The 16,061-nt window shown below is 35.3% G+C and overlaps 1 protein-coding gene across 3 annotated transcripts in view; it reads left to right on the forward strand.

Annotated features, from left to right (window-relative positions):
- The window catches only part of chst10 (carbohydrate sulfotransferase 10), a 154,416-nt gene extending 141,074 nt beyond the window's left edge, over positions 1-13,342 (forward strand). For all 3 annotated transcript variants that reach the window (XM_042755700.1, XM_042755649.1, XM_042755758.1), the window contains 4 exons: positions 3,036-3,133; positions 3,268-3,502; positions 3,723-3,828; positions 12,031-13,342. In XM_042755700.1, the coding sequence (XP_042611634.1) occupies positions 3,036-3,133; positions 3,268-3,502; positions 3,723-3,828; positions 12,031-12,580 (989 nt within the window). In that variant the 3' untranslated portion in view covers positions 12,581-13,342. The remainder of the gene's footprint in view (positions 1-3,035; positions 3,134-3,267; positions 3,503-3,722; positions 3,829-12,030) is intronic.
- The last annotated feature ends 2,719 nt before the right edge of the window (positions 13,343-16,061 follow it).

A 16,061-nucleotide genomic window follows, 5' to 3' on the forward strand; every position in this document is an offset into this window, starting at 1 on the left:
CTGCCCACAAAATATGAACTGAGTCTGATTACGTATCCAGCCCAGATAGTGGATCATCACCTAGAAAGGACCTCTACAGCCCTGAAAGACAGCGGAGACCAGGACAACTATATGAGCCCCAGATACAGATCCCCTGTAAAGACCTTGTCTCAGAAGACCACCGGGACAGACCACAGGAAACAGATGATTCTTCTGCACAATCTGACTTTGCTGCAGCCTGGAATTGAACTGCTGCTTTCGTCTGGCCAGAGAAGAACTGGCCCCCCGACTGAGCCTGGTTTCTCCCAAGATTTTTTCTCCATTCTGTCACCGATGGAGTTTTGGTTCCTTGCCGCTGTCGCCTCTGGCTTGCTTAGTTGGGGACACTTTATTTACAGCGGTATCGTTGACTTGATTACAAATGATTCCACAGATACTATTTAAACTGAACTGAGCTGAATGATGGACTGCCTTTAACTGTCATTTTGCATTATTGACACTGTTTTCCTAATTAATGTTGTTCAGTTGCTTTGACACAATCTGTTTTGTATAAATCCACATATAAATAAAACTAACTTTAATTAACTCAAGTCTGACCTGCCCACAAACACTTCCGCTAGTTATTGCATTTACATCATGTTGAGAAGTCGCTGTGTTCAAGGATACCACCGTAAGACAATTTGAACCTTTTGTTGTGTGCATGTCATTTTATCAAGGACTGCATTTCTAATCTTGGCTTTTATCTTCGTTGGCTTCTAATCTTCTTAATTTGGACTAACAAGCTCTCCAAACCACCACCTGCAAGTAGCCTACGAGTGATACGTTATGTGTACATTTTTCAATTGAGTGCTCAAAATATCAAGTTTTTGGGCTAATATTTGATGTATGCCTAGTGCAGCTTTAGGTTTCCAAGTAAAGCATGATATTACTGTCTTACTGAAGTAGTTCTGATAATTCGCTGTGAACTCACTATTTCCTGAGAATGTATCGATTAATGTAGACTGACGTTGTCCTAATTACTTCATTTAATAATAAAGAATGTAGTGTAGCACACAGACTTTATAATCATAGCGAAATTGCTGTTTATTTTTTACCCACATTATTGTTTTAAGTGTTCACAGTTTAGCAGCTAAACTTTAGCTGTGGGAACGATTCACTTGCATAAGTGTATTTGTATTTTATGTCATTGTTATAAGAATGGATTTGAGCACTATATTATTGTTTTATGAAAAGGTGCTTTGTTGGGGAAGTCGTGGCCTTATTAAATTAAATTAAATTTATGCATTTAGCAGACGCTTTTATCCAAAGCGACTTACAGTGCATTCAGGCTATCAATTTTTACCTATCATGTGTTCCCGGGGAATCGAACCCCCAACCTTGCGCTTCGTAACGCAATGCTCTACCACTTGAGCTACAGGAGCAGTATAGTATACCTTATGGTTAGAGAATCGGACTCGTAATTCAAAAGGGGGGAGTGAATGTACAGTGCTCTCTCCACCCTCAATACCAAGACTGAGGTGCCCTTGAGCAAGGCAACGAACCCCCAACTGCTACCCGGGTGCTGCAGCATAAATGGCTGCTCACTGTTCCGGGTGTGTGTACACAGTGTGAGTGTGTTCACTGCTGTGTGTGTGCATTTTGGATGGGTTAAATGCAGAGCACTAATTCCCGAGTATGGGTCACCATACTTGGGTGTATCTCACGTCACTTTCACTTTTTTTACTTTTCAATGGCACTCGCTAACTGGCTCAAGGACTCCTCTCTGTACCAATCACAACAGACTTGGCCCGCTGACTAATCAGAGCAGAGTAGGCTTATGGAAGTGAGGGGTTTGCTCCTAACTTGCTTGGAATGAAACGTTTCAAAATCATTGGCAAATGACTCTAATATTAAATGTATATTCTGAGAAAATTACAATGTTTTCTGACCTTAGATGCATTTAAACCTGTTGTAGGGGACTCCCAACACAATATTGGGATACTTTAAAATACCATATGACCTACTCTTTAATAAATTCTGTGTTGTTTTAATTTTGTTAATGAATGCTAATATCTTTTCTTTTTATTTTCTTAATAATATCTTTTCTGAATAAAACAAATGCAGATGTGGCAAGTCAACTGGATGGTTACATTTGCCAGCATATATCCCAGCAAAAACAGCTTTCACACAAAAATATATGGAATTCTGTTCAAGCAGCTCTCATAGAAAAAATATGTGGACTTCAGCATATTGTGAAATACTAGTAGCATACAAAGCTGCCCATTCACAAATTCTCTAAATAATAAAGACTTATTTCAAACAAAACATTTTAAAATAATTAGAAATTAATAATAATTCAAACTATTGTTTATTAAGAGTTATGACTAAATATAGCATGAAAACATACAAGCAAATATAAAATATATATTACTGATGACATCATAGACAGTGGCAGGGCTACATTCACACTAATACACAGATTTATTTTAACATATCAGGTGTTATGTCTAGTCCTTAACATGCTTACATAGTTACGCACAGCCACAAGCACGCTTTAGAAAGAACACCCACAAAGCACACAAGCTTTTGAAAACACCATCTGTCAACAAGTGAGTTTGATGTATCAAATTTATATTGCATTCCAAACAGCAAAATTATGCCTTTGTAGAGCACTTGGAAGAGAAAAATTGAAATACAGCTGAATAAGCACACTGTCAAGCAAAGTGCACATTTCTCACAGTGCATATACTGTCCAATGAAGTCTGTGGTTGCCACTGTGTTTCGTTTTAACCATTAAACATTATACAAAATTTGTACATACATGATGTTGTGTGTGTGTTTTTGTGTTTAATTGGCAGAAAGTAGAATATGGCTCCGTTGTATAGGAGAATCAGTTTTTTTCTTCCACGCCTATACACAGTACTCAAGTTTTGGTCCAGATATCAGACCACCTATCAGACCAGATTTGCACCCCTGCTATGTTGTATTTGTTATTTAAAATATCCCACAACTTATTTATATATTTATATTCATTGACCATAAAGCACTCTGAGAGTTTCCCCTCAATACATTTTCAGACTATGCAGAGAGGACAGAGATGTTTGTTTGGACCTTGCCATCTGTTACGATGAATCTCCAGTGGCCAGACAAGGGAGCATCGCAGCCATATATACTGGTGAGACAGTTTGCCAGGGTATACTGGGTTCACTTACTTGCTTTATTCAGAAGCAACTTGAATTGAATTTTCAGTTATGTGTTTTTGGCTGTCATGTATATGTTCATGTGTGTCGATTGTGTTGTGGGTATTAGTCCTCAGTTGGTCCCTCTGTGGTGGAGCCCATAGACTGGCAGTCAGTGAATGAGAAGCGCCTGAAGCTGTTAGCAACTGTTTGCAGAAATTCATCTCTGTGGAACCTCACCCACACAACTGTGGGCAAGTTTGTGTTGGACCGCATTTTTGTGTGTGACAAGCACAAAATACTCTTCTGTCAGACACCCAAAGTTGGAAATACACAATGGAAGAAGGTCCTAATTGTCTTGAATGGTAAGATATGTCTTCAGGTAAAATAACTTCTTGTCCTTAATGGCAAGACATGACTTTAGGTAAAATAACTTGTATATTTGATAAATCTTACAACTAAGTTGTAATTGTAAAGTTTCCATAAACTGTAAAAATCCCATAATTCAGCATCACATTTTAAGTATAATGGCAGCCTGCATATCTCCTTAAAACTTAAAACATGCTTAACTTTTTTGTCTTTCAGGAAAGTTCTCAAAAGTTGAAGCTATACCAGAGAACCTGGTTCATGATCATGAAAGAAATGGTTTACCTCGCCTGTCCTCTATGACGGACACAGAAATTCATCAAAGGTTTACATCAGTTCACTTCACAAAAATGTTTTTGTAAAGAGATGTTTCTTGGAAAGTATGTTACTAAACGGGTCTCAACAACCAAAATTATTATGATGTTATTTATTTATTGTTTGTTTGTTTGTCAAATTAGTCATTTAGATTTTAATCTGACCTGCCAGCGTTTTCAGTAAGCTTGCCAAAAAACAAACAAACAAAAAAAAAACTTGTTTACATGAAGAAAATTTGCAACATTTTGGAAATAATTACAGCTTTAATGAAACTACATTAAAGTCCTGACTCTTTTGCTAAAAAAAAATTGCTATGTAGTTTCAACATATGTATACTATTACTTCTAATGCTTGGCCTTCAAGCTCTCACTCTCTTACACTGGCTTCAGACCAGCAGGCCAGTCCTTATTGTTGAGCTCTGCTTAACTTTACCAAACCAAGAAAACAAAAAAATTTGGTAAAACTTTATAATAACTTTCCTTAATAAATCATTAACAAACATTATATAATGTTTAACAGATCATTAGTTAATATATATTCACATATCTAGAAATATGAGATGCTTTTTAAAGTTTACTAATGTACTTATTAAACATCATCTAATGATTAGCCGATCATTATATAATGTAAATTGAAATGCTTACAAATGTCATTAAACTTTAATATGAACATGCATTTTTTAAATGATCTCCATATGGTTTTGACAGATAGTTTACAATGATTAAAAGCTTAATTAATAATTAATTAATTAATTATATAATGTTTAACGGATCATTAGTTAATGTTTATATAATCATGTGCTTTTTAAATACCTACAAATTATTTTAACAGAAATTATACAATTATTACAAGCTTATTTTTATGTACTTTTGAATGCTAACCAATGTCATTAAACTTCAGTTCACATATTAGCTAATGCCCATTTTTACATTTACAAATGTTGTGAAAATATAGCTTTATTAGTCATTTTAAGTACTTCGCAAACTTTTCATGTTAACATATCATTCACTAAGTCATAATAAGTTGAAACTATTAATCATTTGACTTAATTAATTTTTTTGTATCTTTATTGGCACTGGACTTTTAGCTACTTTAATAAAGTTTGTGTCAAGGGTGGTTATTTAACTAAATGCTTGCTAAAGAAATAACACATTGTAATTTGGGTGCAAAACATGTTTTTATTATCTCAACACTTATTATTTTAATATACTATTGTTTATCATTAAATAGAATATTCTTTCAAGCATACATCAATGGGAGGGAAAGAAAATCAAGAAAATACTTCATTTATAAAAACAACGTAATATAAACAGATTAAACAGTGTTTCCTCATAGTAATCAATTGACCCTGTACGCTGCTGACCCCTTACCCAACCCATACCACCAAACCTGCCTCTAACCTACCCATATCACACCACAACAGCATGAAGAGTGTGGTACATTAACAAAAGCTTTTAACCATTCTATAACATTTGTTAAAATCATTTGTAGATTGTCAAGATGTGCATGATCGTATTAATTAAAAGTTTAATGACATTTGTAAGCCTTTGGATTTACATGAAATGGTGATTATTATGGAATGTTTAATGAGTCTATTAGTAAACATTAACAAGCACATTATCTCACATTTCTACATATGTGAAAAAAAAAAGTTGCAATTTCTTGTTGCTTCCATTTTGCCACAAAATTTGTGTTCTTTCAGTCCATTTGCACCATCAGATATAGTGGCATGACTAGACTTGTGTCAACATTATCACCAAACATGTTTCTAACCCTATAAAATTTGTCCACAGTATGCTGGTGCATTTATTTTGCAGAACAAAAATGATGATAACTTGAAGGACACTGCGATCTAAAAGCATTTGGACCCTACTGACTTTCACTGTGTGGCCAAAAAAGATGCTCAAAAAAATATTTTTTGCAATTTAACAGAAGAAAGAAATACATACAGGTTTGAAATGATGTGAGGATGAGTGTGGTAGATTTTGGTAATTTCTACATGCACAGAACTGTGAATTACATCAGGGATTGTAATCTTTTCACAGTTCAATAATTTCTGTTTGCTTTTCGCAAAATATTGTTTTGATGCCTTTTGCAAGACATTGCATTGTTTCATACTTTTCATCTTCAGAAAGATCTTTCCTCCTCACCATATTTCACGAGAACTGTGACTTGCTTAATAATTTGGTACAACCTCTTTAAGTAGAGTTTCCATTTACGAAGACCTGGCAAACTACTGAACAAACCTGTCTGAGATTTATACCAGTTATCTAAAAAGATGTGAAAAACAACACAAACAAAATCTGACTCTTTATTGTACTGAAATCCTATTGATATGTCACTTGCATAATAATTTGGAATGCAGTGTAATTGACTAATCAAAGCAGCACATGTGAAAGTGTGAATGAGTTCTAGTCAGGTAAAATCACTATCATACTAATTAGATTGTACGAGCAGACTGATTGCTATAAAAGGAGGGAAGAAGCGCTTTCAATCATTGTGTTCTTGTTAGCAATGGTTACCTCCAAAGAAACACGTGCAGCCATCATCGCTTTGCATCAAAATGGCCCTACACGCAAGGAAATTGCTATAAAGAATATTGCACCTGAAAGAACCATTTACCTGATCATCAAGAACTTCAAGGAGAGAGGTTCGCCTGCAGTGAAGAAGTCTTCATAACATCCCAGAGTGTCCAGTAAGCACCAGGACTGTCTCCACCTGAGGAGTCAGCTACGGAATTGTGTAACCCGCAGTGCAGAGCTTGCTCAGATCTTGGCAGCAGGTTGGTGTGAGAGCATCGGCATGCACAGTGAGGCAAAAACTTTTAGACATCGGCCTGGTGTCAAGAAGGGCCACAAAGAAGCCACTTCTCCAAGAAAAACATCAAGGACAGGCTGAAATTCTGCAGGAAGTACAAAGACTGGACAGCAGAAGACTGGTGCAAAGTTTTTTTTTTTTCTCTGAAGAAGTTCCCTTCTGACTGTTTGGACATCTGGAAAATCGATTGTTCGAAGAAGAAAAAGTGAACGCTACCATGAGTCCTGTGTTGTGCCAACAGTGAAGCATCCTGAGACCATCCATGTGTGGGGTTGCTTTCAACCAAGGGAGTGGGCTCTCTCATAATGCTGCCCAAAAACACTACCATGAATAAAGAATGGTATTAAAATGTCCGGCAAGATCGACTTCTTCCAATGATCCATGAGCAATTTGGTGATGATCCGTGCATTTTCAAGCATGATGGAGCACCATGTTACAAAGAAAGAGTGATAAAGAAGTGGCTCGATGATCATTACATTGAAATTTTGGATCCGTGGCCAGGCAATTCCCCGGATTTCAATCCCATAGAGAACCTGTGGTCAGTCCTTAAAAGGCAAGTGGACAAGCAGAAGGCCACAAATTGTGATCAACTCCGAGAACTAAGGCAAGAATGGATCGCCATCAATCAGGATTTGGCCTAGAAGCTAATATCCAGCATGCCAGAGCGAATTGCAGAGGTTATGAAGAACAAGGGTCAACACTGTAAATATTGATTCATTATATATTTTTTTTGCCAATAAAAGCCTTTAAAACTTATGATATGCTTATCATTGTTTTTCAGTATACCATAGAAACATGTGGAAGAATATTCTACAAATACTGAAGCAACAAACTTTGCAAAACAAAATTTATGTCACTGCCAAAACTTTTGGGCATGAGTGTATATATATTAGGGGTGGAACCGTTTGGTTCTCCACGCACTAGGACCGCGGTTCAGCTGAAATCTGACAAAGCATCTGTAAAATAGTTTGCTATAAATAACACATAAAACAAACAGGGTTCGGCTAATGTATATTTCTGTTGATGGATGCACATTCTGGCTTTTCACAGTGATGAAAAAAAAACGTGGACAAACCATTCACTCTTGTTCAATGCAAATGCCGTATGCTGTAATATGAGCAGTCATTTATTCCTTCATCACTTGGGTGCTGATAGCACGCGCACAGGTGAGATCTGAACAGCACACGTTGATATCGGTGTTTAAACTAAACTCATTTAAGCTTTGCCAGTTTAAACATTTAAGAGCCAGAGAGAAGATTTGTGCATGCGCTCATCCAAAGTGCGCAAACCCGCGCCTCAGAACGCACGCAAATATTAGGCTCTTTTTGAAGTCTTGTGCTTGAATGGACAAATTCACACAAAATTATGTCAAAATGCCCGTCTTGGTAAGTATCCTATAGCAGACATAACACTCACTGCTCTAGGTTGAATAGCCTTAATAACTAAAATAAACATTAAAATATAAAATATAAATTCAAACATTCAATTATTCAATACATTTAACTAAACTAATCTTTGTAATAAAAACTAATGTTAGACCTACCTAAAAAAAAAAAAAAAAAAATTAAAATCACTGTTCATTTTATTTGTATCTTTATCGTATTTATTTGTGCTGTAAGTTGTAGTTAGATAGATTATTCTTATTTTCAGTTGACAGTATAGTTTTTCCCTAAACATAGCATGTACTTCAGTTCCAACAGTGAAACAGAGGCGGGCGCACTGATGTTTGGTTCACTGTATTTTATTTTTATAAAGTACCAACTGTGTTGTCAAGTTACAAATGCTGGAACTGATTTCTTTTGTGTGTGTGTGTGCGTACACACCGGCACGATCACTTCATCTGTTTCCTTATACCAGCAGAATCAACTTTAAACACTTAGGGCCCTATCATACACCCGGCGCAATGCGACGCAAGGCTCAGCGCAAGTGTGTTTGCTAGTTTCAGTACGGCGCCGTTCGCATTTTCCCATCCAGCGCCATGTCGTTTAATTAGCAAATGCATTTGCGCCCATTTGTGCCCCCATGGGCATGCTGGTCTAAAAAAGAGGTGTGTTCTGGCGCATTGCTATTTTATGGAGCTAAAAAATAGACTGCGCCATAGACCAACTCAAACCTGGTATAAAGTCTGGCACAATGTTTTTTCTTTGTTATTTAAAGAGCGTGTTAGTATAGGAGGGTCCACAGCGCGCATACACACTGCTTATTAAACACAGGGACGCACAGCAGCACACAAACATGCCAAATATGAAAAAATTAAAGGATTGGAATGCATACGAATTTTTTGTAGGCTAATTAAATATAAAAATGCCTACATGTCATAATGGATAGTCATCGCATGTATCAGAATTAGGCTATCTATTTGCTCGCACACGAGCAGCTCCGTTTCATCTTGGAGATGCGTTCTGTCTTTGCGCTTGCCAAATTCCGTCGTGTAAATAGCAAATCCGTCATGGCACGAGCACAACTGGCTCTTAAAGGGAATGGAAGATGAGAATCTGATTGGTTTATTGCACGTTACGCCCAAAAAACACCCATTACTCATTAAGAGAATTAGGACAACCCATTTAGACCCGGGTGCGCCAACCGTTTTTCCGTCGTTAAAATAGAAAAAGTGGATTTGGACACACCCTGAGTGCACCTGCGCCGTGCGCTTTACACTTTGCGTTTAGATCATTAAAATAGGGCCCTTATTGTCTTATTGATAATGCATCATTGTATAAAGGTCTGCTCTTATTTCTGTACACTCGCAATGAAAACAAAACATTGTGCTTTTGTAAAATAAAGAAAACAAAACAAATGTCGCTTTCTGCCATTTGAGTTTTCTTTCTGTGAACAAATTAAGCGTGTCGCAAAAAATTAACTGAAACTCAGCATATATTGTGTGTGGCAATTTGTAGATTGAAAAGCCTTATGACTATATCGTCCTTGCCATATGCACGTTTCTCCTGTTTGTCAGCGCTGTTTCATCTGGATTTAAACTAGTTTAAATCACATTTGTGTTCTTCGCTGAATTCAAGTGCTTCACACCGGATCTCATAGCGCTGTAGTGGTCACGTGACCGAGACTCATCACCCGCGAGTGAGCACGCTTCATGGTTACATATCTGACGCACTCATCCCGAACCTTGTTACTAAAACATCATTTAGGGAAAGTGGAGAGAAGAGATCCTAAAGTCCGCTGACTTTAGCTGGAAAAATGACTGTTATTGTCGTCTTGCATTATTGACAGTCTGTTTTCCTGTTTAACACTGTAAAGTTGCTTTGACACAACCAGTATCGTATAAAGCGCTAAACAAACAAAGGTTACTTGACGTGACTTGACTGACTCCCAATTTGGTGAGTTTCTATTATGGGTTGATGGCTCTGCTGTCTGCTGGGATGATTCTGTACTGAAGTGACAGCTGCAGTGATGATAAATGGAAGCACTTTTTTTTATTTCAACTTTCTTTTCCTTTGTCCCAAAGCCAATGATTTTTTTTTTTTTGACAATGTTACCTTGTTGATGACTCAAATACAGGACTAACAATCATATTCTGCTGCTGTGTGAATTTGGCTTTACATTAACATATTTGGCAACTGGAAAACTGCAACTTTGCGGCAGTGATGATTTGGTTCTTCATAACCTTCTACAAACAAAGTGATGACACAAACACAAAATTACAGCACTTTCAGAACCTTATTGTGTCGCTGTTCATTTCTTATAAAATATTTTAAGTACAACATTAATGGCATGGTAAATAAAAAAGTAAGAATATGTGTGTGTGTGTGTATATATATATATATATATATATGTGTGTGTATATATATATATATATATGTGTGTATATATATATGTGTGTATATATATTTCTATTTGAATATACTTTAAAAAAATAATTTATTCCTGTGATGCAAAGCTGAATTTTCAGCATCATTACTCCAGCCTTCAGTGTCACATGTAACATCCAGTCTATCACATGATCATTTAGAAATCATTCTAATATTCTGATTTATTATGAGTGTTGGAAACAGTTCTGCTGTCTAATATATTTGATGAATAAAAGGTTAAAAAGAACTGCATTAATTCAAAATAAAAAACAATTTCTAATAATATATATTCTAAAAATATATTTTCTTTACTATCACTTTTTATCAATTTAACACATCCTTGCTGAATAAAAGTATTGATTTTATTTTAAAAAAGAAAGAAAAAAAATTACTGACCCCAAATTACTGACCAGTAGTGTATATTGTTATTACAAAATATTTATATTTTAAAAACATAGCTTCTTTTTTTTTTTTTTTCCTTTTTATTCATCAAAGTATCCTAAAAAAAGTATCACATGTTCTAAAAAAATATTAAGCAGCAGAACTGTTTCCAACTTAATAATGAATCATCATATTAGAATGATTTCTAAAGGATCATGTGATAATGATCCTAAAAATTCAGCTTTGCATCACAGAAATAAATGATAATTTAAAGTATAATAAATTTAAAAACAATTATTTTAAATTGTAATAATATATTACAATATTACATTTTTTTTCTGTATTTTTGATCAAATAAATGCAGGCTTGATGAGCAGAAGAAACTTCTTTCAAAAACATTAAAAATAGTAATGTTTCCAAACTTTTGGTCTGTACTGTATATATATATATATACACAATATATAATACAGTATATAATGTGTGTGTCTGAGAGAGACAGAACGGTAAAACAGGACAAATTAAGCCTTTAATTCCAAAGTGAAGTCTTATAATAAACCCTAAAGCACTTGTTTCCCCCTTTTGGACAATTAGCCAATCACAGTCTTCAAAAGACTGCGTCATACGTAGCAATGGGGTCAACCCTGCCTCCTCACTAAGATGAAAGTTTTTGTCTTTTCCTTTCCTTCTGAATTGCTCTTAATATAAGACTCCTACATAGAAATTTTTAAGCTAAATTATGAGCTCTCTGAGAAGATTCTTAGAATTGTAGAGAAATGCCTACTGTTGGAAACAGACCTCACTCTTCAAAAGGCGATTATGATAGCGGGAGTCTGCAGATGGCAGATGGACTATTCTGATGATGTCTTTCATACTTTTATGGACCTTAACAGTGTTACTTACTTGGCAGTCTATGGGACAGTCACAGGCATTACGGTTTTCATCCAAAATATCTTAAATTGTGTTCCAAAGACGAACAAAGATTTTACGGGTTTGGAACGACATGGGGCTAAGTGAGTAATGACAAAATTTTCATTTTGGGGTGAAGTATCCCTGTAACAGCTACAAATGGCTGTGACAAATGTCTTTCACTTACTTATTAGTAAATAAGTATGATGTAGGTGTGTTAAAAATTACATCAGTTTTAAATGTTTTAAATTACAAGAATAGTTTATACTCTTATCCTGACTTTGTTTTTATTTGGTTCACAGGTTAAATTCCTATTTCAAGTTCTTCATTGTGAGAGACCCATTTGAGCGTCTCATATCTGCTTTCAAGGACAAGTTCGTGAAGAACCCAAGATTTGAACCTTGGTACAAACATGACATTGCCCCAGCCATCATTCGTAAATATCGCAAGAGTCACCATGATGATAGTGAAAGTGTGGGTCTTCAGTTTGAAGACTTTGTACGGTACTTGGGTGACAAGTCAGGCCGACAGCACTTGGACAGGCAGTTTGGTGACCACATTATTCACTGGATGACATATGCTGAGCTGTGTGCCCCTTGTGATATTGCCTACAATGTTGTAGGACACCACGAGACTCTGGAGCGTGATGCTCCTTATATTCTAAAAGCTGCTGGTATTGCTGACCTGGTGTCATACCCCAATATCCCACCAGGGATAACCCGCTACAACCGCACCAAGGTGGAACGCTATTTTACTGGAATCAGCCAAAGAGATGTCCGTCGTCTCTACGCTCGCTACCAGGGAGACTTCAGCCTGTTTGATTACCAGAGACCTGCCTTCCTATTGGGCTGACATAGAGATTTCCTGATAATTTTTTTTCTTTTTTATTATATAAATCTCTGAATTATATGGCTGCCTCAAAAATTGTGTTCAATTACCTGGCCTATATGGACTGTATATTGTTCTTTTGCACTGATCTGAGACTTAATTAGTTACTTTACACATAATAGTATGTTTTTATACATTCATGTTTGGATTTGGCTTGGTCAGGAATCTGCACTAGAGAGTAAATTTAAACATGAATTACTAAGATAAAACAGTGCATTAGTAAAGTTTATATTTTCTTTTCTTTTTCTTTGGTAATATCTATATTTGCCATGTAATAATGAAGTGCCATAATATTATTTTGAAAAGTTTTACAGAAAAGTTTAATTAACTGGATTTAAGATATAGTATATTCGGTAAAATTGTACTATATAAATGATACAATTTTGAATAATTTAAATATTTGTATGACACCTAGACTTTTTTTTTTTTTTTTTTTTTTTTACTGGTTTACTATGGACTCATTTTCTAAAATACTGTCTTCTCTATCCTTTATACTTAAGGGATGGTAGTACTCAAAGAGATTTTAATAAATCTTACAGTTTTGATCTTAAAATGTTCAGTTTCATTCTGATACTATGTAATAAATCATCCTTTATCTTGAAACTAGCCTTATACACACTATCAAATTTAAAATATACTCTTCATTATGCAACTATATTTCTATTTTTCAAAGCTACCTTTATGTCAGTAAGTATCTAAATTTGTACCATAAAAGTATCTAAATATCAATTTTATGATCAGTCAAAATCATTTGTTGCTGGCCATGTTCGAGGTTTGGGATAAGATATTAAGATTTAGGATATAGTACTCTTAGAATTTTTTTTTTTTTATTTTTCAATTTTTTATTTATTTATTTATTTTTTATTATTTTTTTTTTTTTGAGCCTATCAAAAAGGTTTAGCGTTAAACTTGAAGGTTATATTGTGGTAAAAAGGGTTAACATTAGAACCTGGCCTACTTTTAAGGTTCCTGTATGAATGTTTTCTAAAATGGTCTATTTTGTAATTATCGTGGAACATATTAATCATGAACAAGAATAGAACTTTTTATTTTTTACAGATTAAAAGTCTTAACTTAAATTAGGGGACAGCATAACACTTTAATTGAAATAACTAAAAAATAATGAACATATGGCAGCTTGAAGTGGAAATGAAGTCAGTCAAGTTGACATCAATTTAGTTAACATATTTCCACTCTAATAAACAGTTCCATAACAAAACATGACAAATGTAAGCACATTAAAAAAAAAATGTTTTGTAGCAATATCACCACATCTTGTAATACTAAAACCTGTTTTAGTATTGACATTATGGGGTTGACAAATTCAATATTAACAGTTTGTGGCATGAAGCATTTAGCAAAACAACAACAACTGGACAAATAAGTACAACATAAAGAGACATGTAACACTTGAAATCTGAGTGTACATTTTTTTCCGTTATAATTATTATTATTAAGTCATAGTACAGACTGTGCTACAAGTTATCTTCAGAAATAACTTTCGAAAAAAGGAAAAAATTACTGAAATCTTTGTGAATTCATCGTGTAATCATCCCGAGGGAGACCAGATAGCACCCCATATCACCGTGAGGTCTGGGGTTCCTCTGACTGCGTTTGAGTGTGACCCACATCGGCTCCCAGTGACGAGGATCTGCAGGAGGCCTACCACGTGTTTCACGAACATTTCACGCTTCCTAAAGTAATTCAAGTACCCTTGTTAGGGGCCAAGCACCGAAGGTGCCTAGGCACTTATTGTATCCGTTAGTGTGATTTTCTTCATCTTCCGCCACAAGTCTATGGCATCCCATAGAACCGCATGCGGGAAAGTTGTGAAATTTGGCACACTGATAGAGGAGAGTGAGAAATGTCACCATAGCAAATTTGGAGTTTTTTAACTCAAACCCTCTAGCGCCACCACTTGTCCAAAATTGCACACGTTTATGCTAATAACTTTTAGAAAATGAAATTATTTCTCTCTGAATCCTTGTCTTATGCTGAGTTGAATGAACTCCAAAATTCAAAAATTGCAAGGTTTAGTTTTTTCCCTATTTTTAATTGTTCGTAAAACCTACTTTTTTTTTTAAATTTTGTCATAAAATTCTATAATTTACGAACGCATTGATGTATCGCTACGAAACTCAGTAAGCATCTTTGACACAATGCCCTGATGGTATTCAAAACATTTGGGTTTGGGCGCCACCTTGTGGTCAAAAGTTAAAATGAAATTTATAAAAATGCTAATAACTTTTGCTTACATTAGCCTATTGTAATGGGACTGATGTTTATAGATTCCTTGGATAATGCTGAGAACATCGATGTCAATTTTTGCCATAATTGGCTGAATTTCCTATCCACCATTTTGATTTATGTTGAAAACCTACTTTTTCGAACTTCTCCTAGACCATAAGTCTGATTTTCAATAAATTTGACTCGGATCATCTTCAGACCATGCTGGCAAAAAGTTATGGATTTTGTGTCAATAGAAGAAACGATTCTCGTTTAGTAAGTCAACGAATTTGCTGGAAAGATGCCAAACTGCATCTGAGGGCTGTATCTCTGCAATGCTTTGACTATATATGTGCCAAACTATATATGTGCCATAGTCACCTCAAACTGATCACGTCACATCAGTTTGGTAATAGTGCCACCTATTGGTCAAGAGTAATAAACCATTCATTAACTGTTAATTATTAAATTTCCAAAAATGCTAATAACTTTTGATTGCATTGGCCTATCATAATGAAACTGGTGTCAAAATATTCCTTGGGTCATGTCGACAACATAGATACCAATTTTCCCTTAGACATTCCGAACATCCTGTCCGCCATTTTGATGTATATTGAAAACATACTTTTTCGAACTCCTTGACTGCTGGTCCAATCCTAATCAAAATAGAAAAATATTACTACCCTACTGAGAAAACAAAACGTTATGGATTTCATTTTGATAAGCGAAATGTACAGCACTGCTACAAATTTCAGGCACAGTGCCAAACTGCATCTGACACTGTATCTCTGCAAATATTTGACATATTGATAACAAACTTTGTATGTGCTTTTATCACCTCATCCTGACCATGCCACATTCATTTGGTAACAGCGCCACCTATTGGTCAAAACTAATAAACCATTCACTAACCGTAAATTATTACATTTCCAAAAATGCTAATAACATTTGATTGTATTAGCCTATTGTAATGAAACTTGTATGAAAATATTCATTAGGTCATGCCGACAACATAGATACCAATTTTGCCATAGTCATCCGAACTTCCTGACCGCCATTTTGATTTATGTTGAAAACCTAGTTTTTTTTTAACTCCTCATCAACCGTTGGTCCGATTTTCACCAAAAGTGAGTCAGATGATCTTCAGACTGTGGTGACAAAAAGTTAAGGATTTTGTGTTGATAAACGAACTGTTTTTATACAGGGCTGCTACAAATTT

Source organism: Cyprinus carpio, chromosome A1 (assembly GCF_018340385.1).
Source record: "Cyprinus carpio isolate SPL01 chromosome A1, ASM1834038v1, whole genome shotgun sequence".
Classification (NCBI taxonomy): domain Eukaryota; kingdom Metazoa; phylum Chordata; class Actinopteri; order Cypriniformes; family Cyprinidae; genus Cyprinus; species Cyprinus carpio.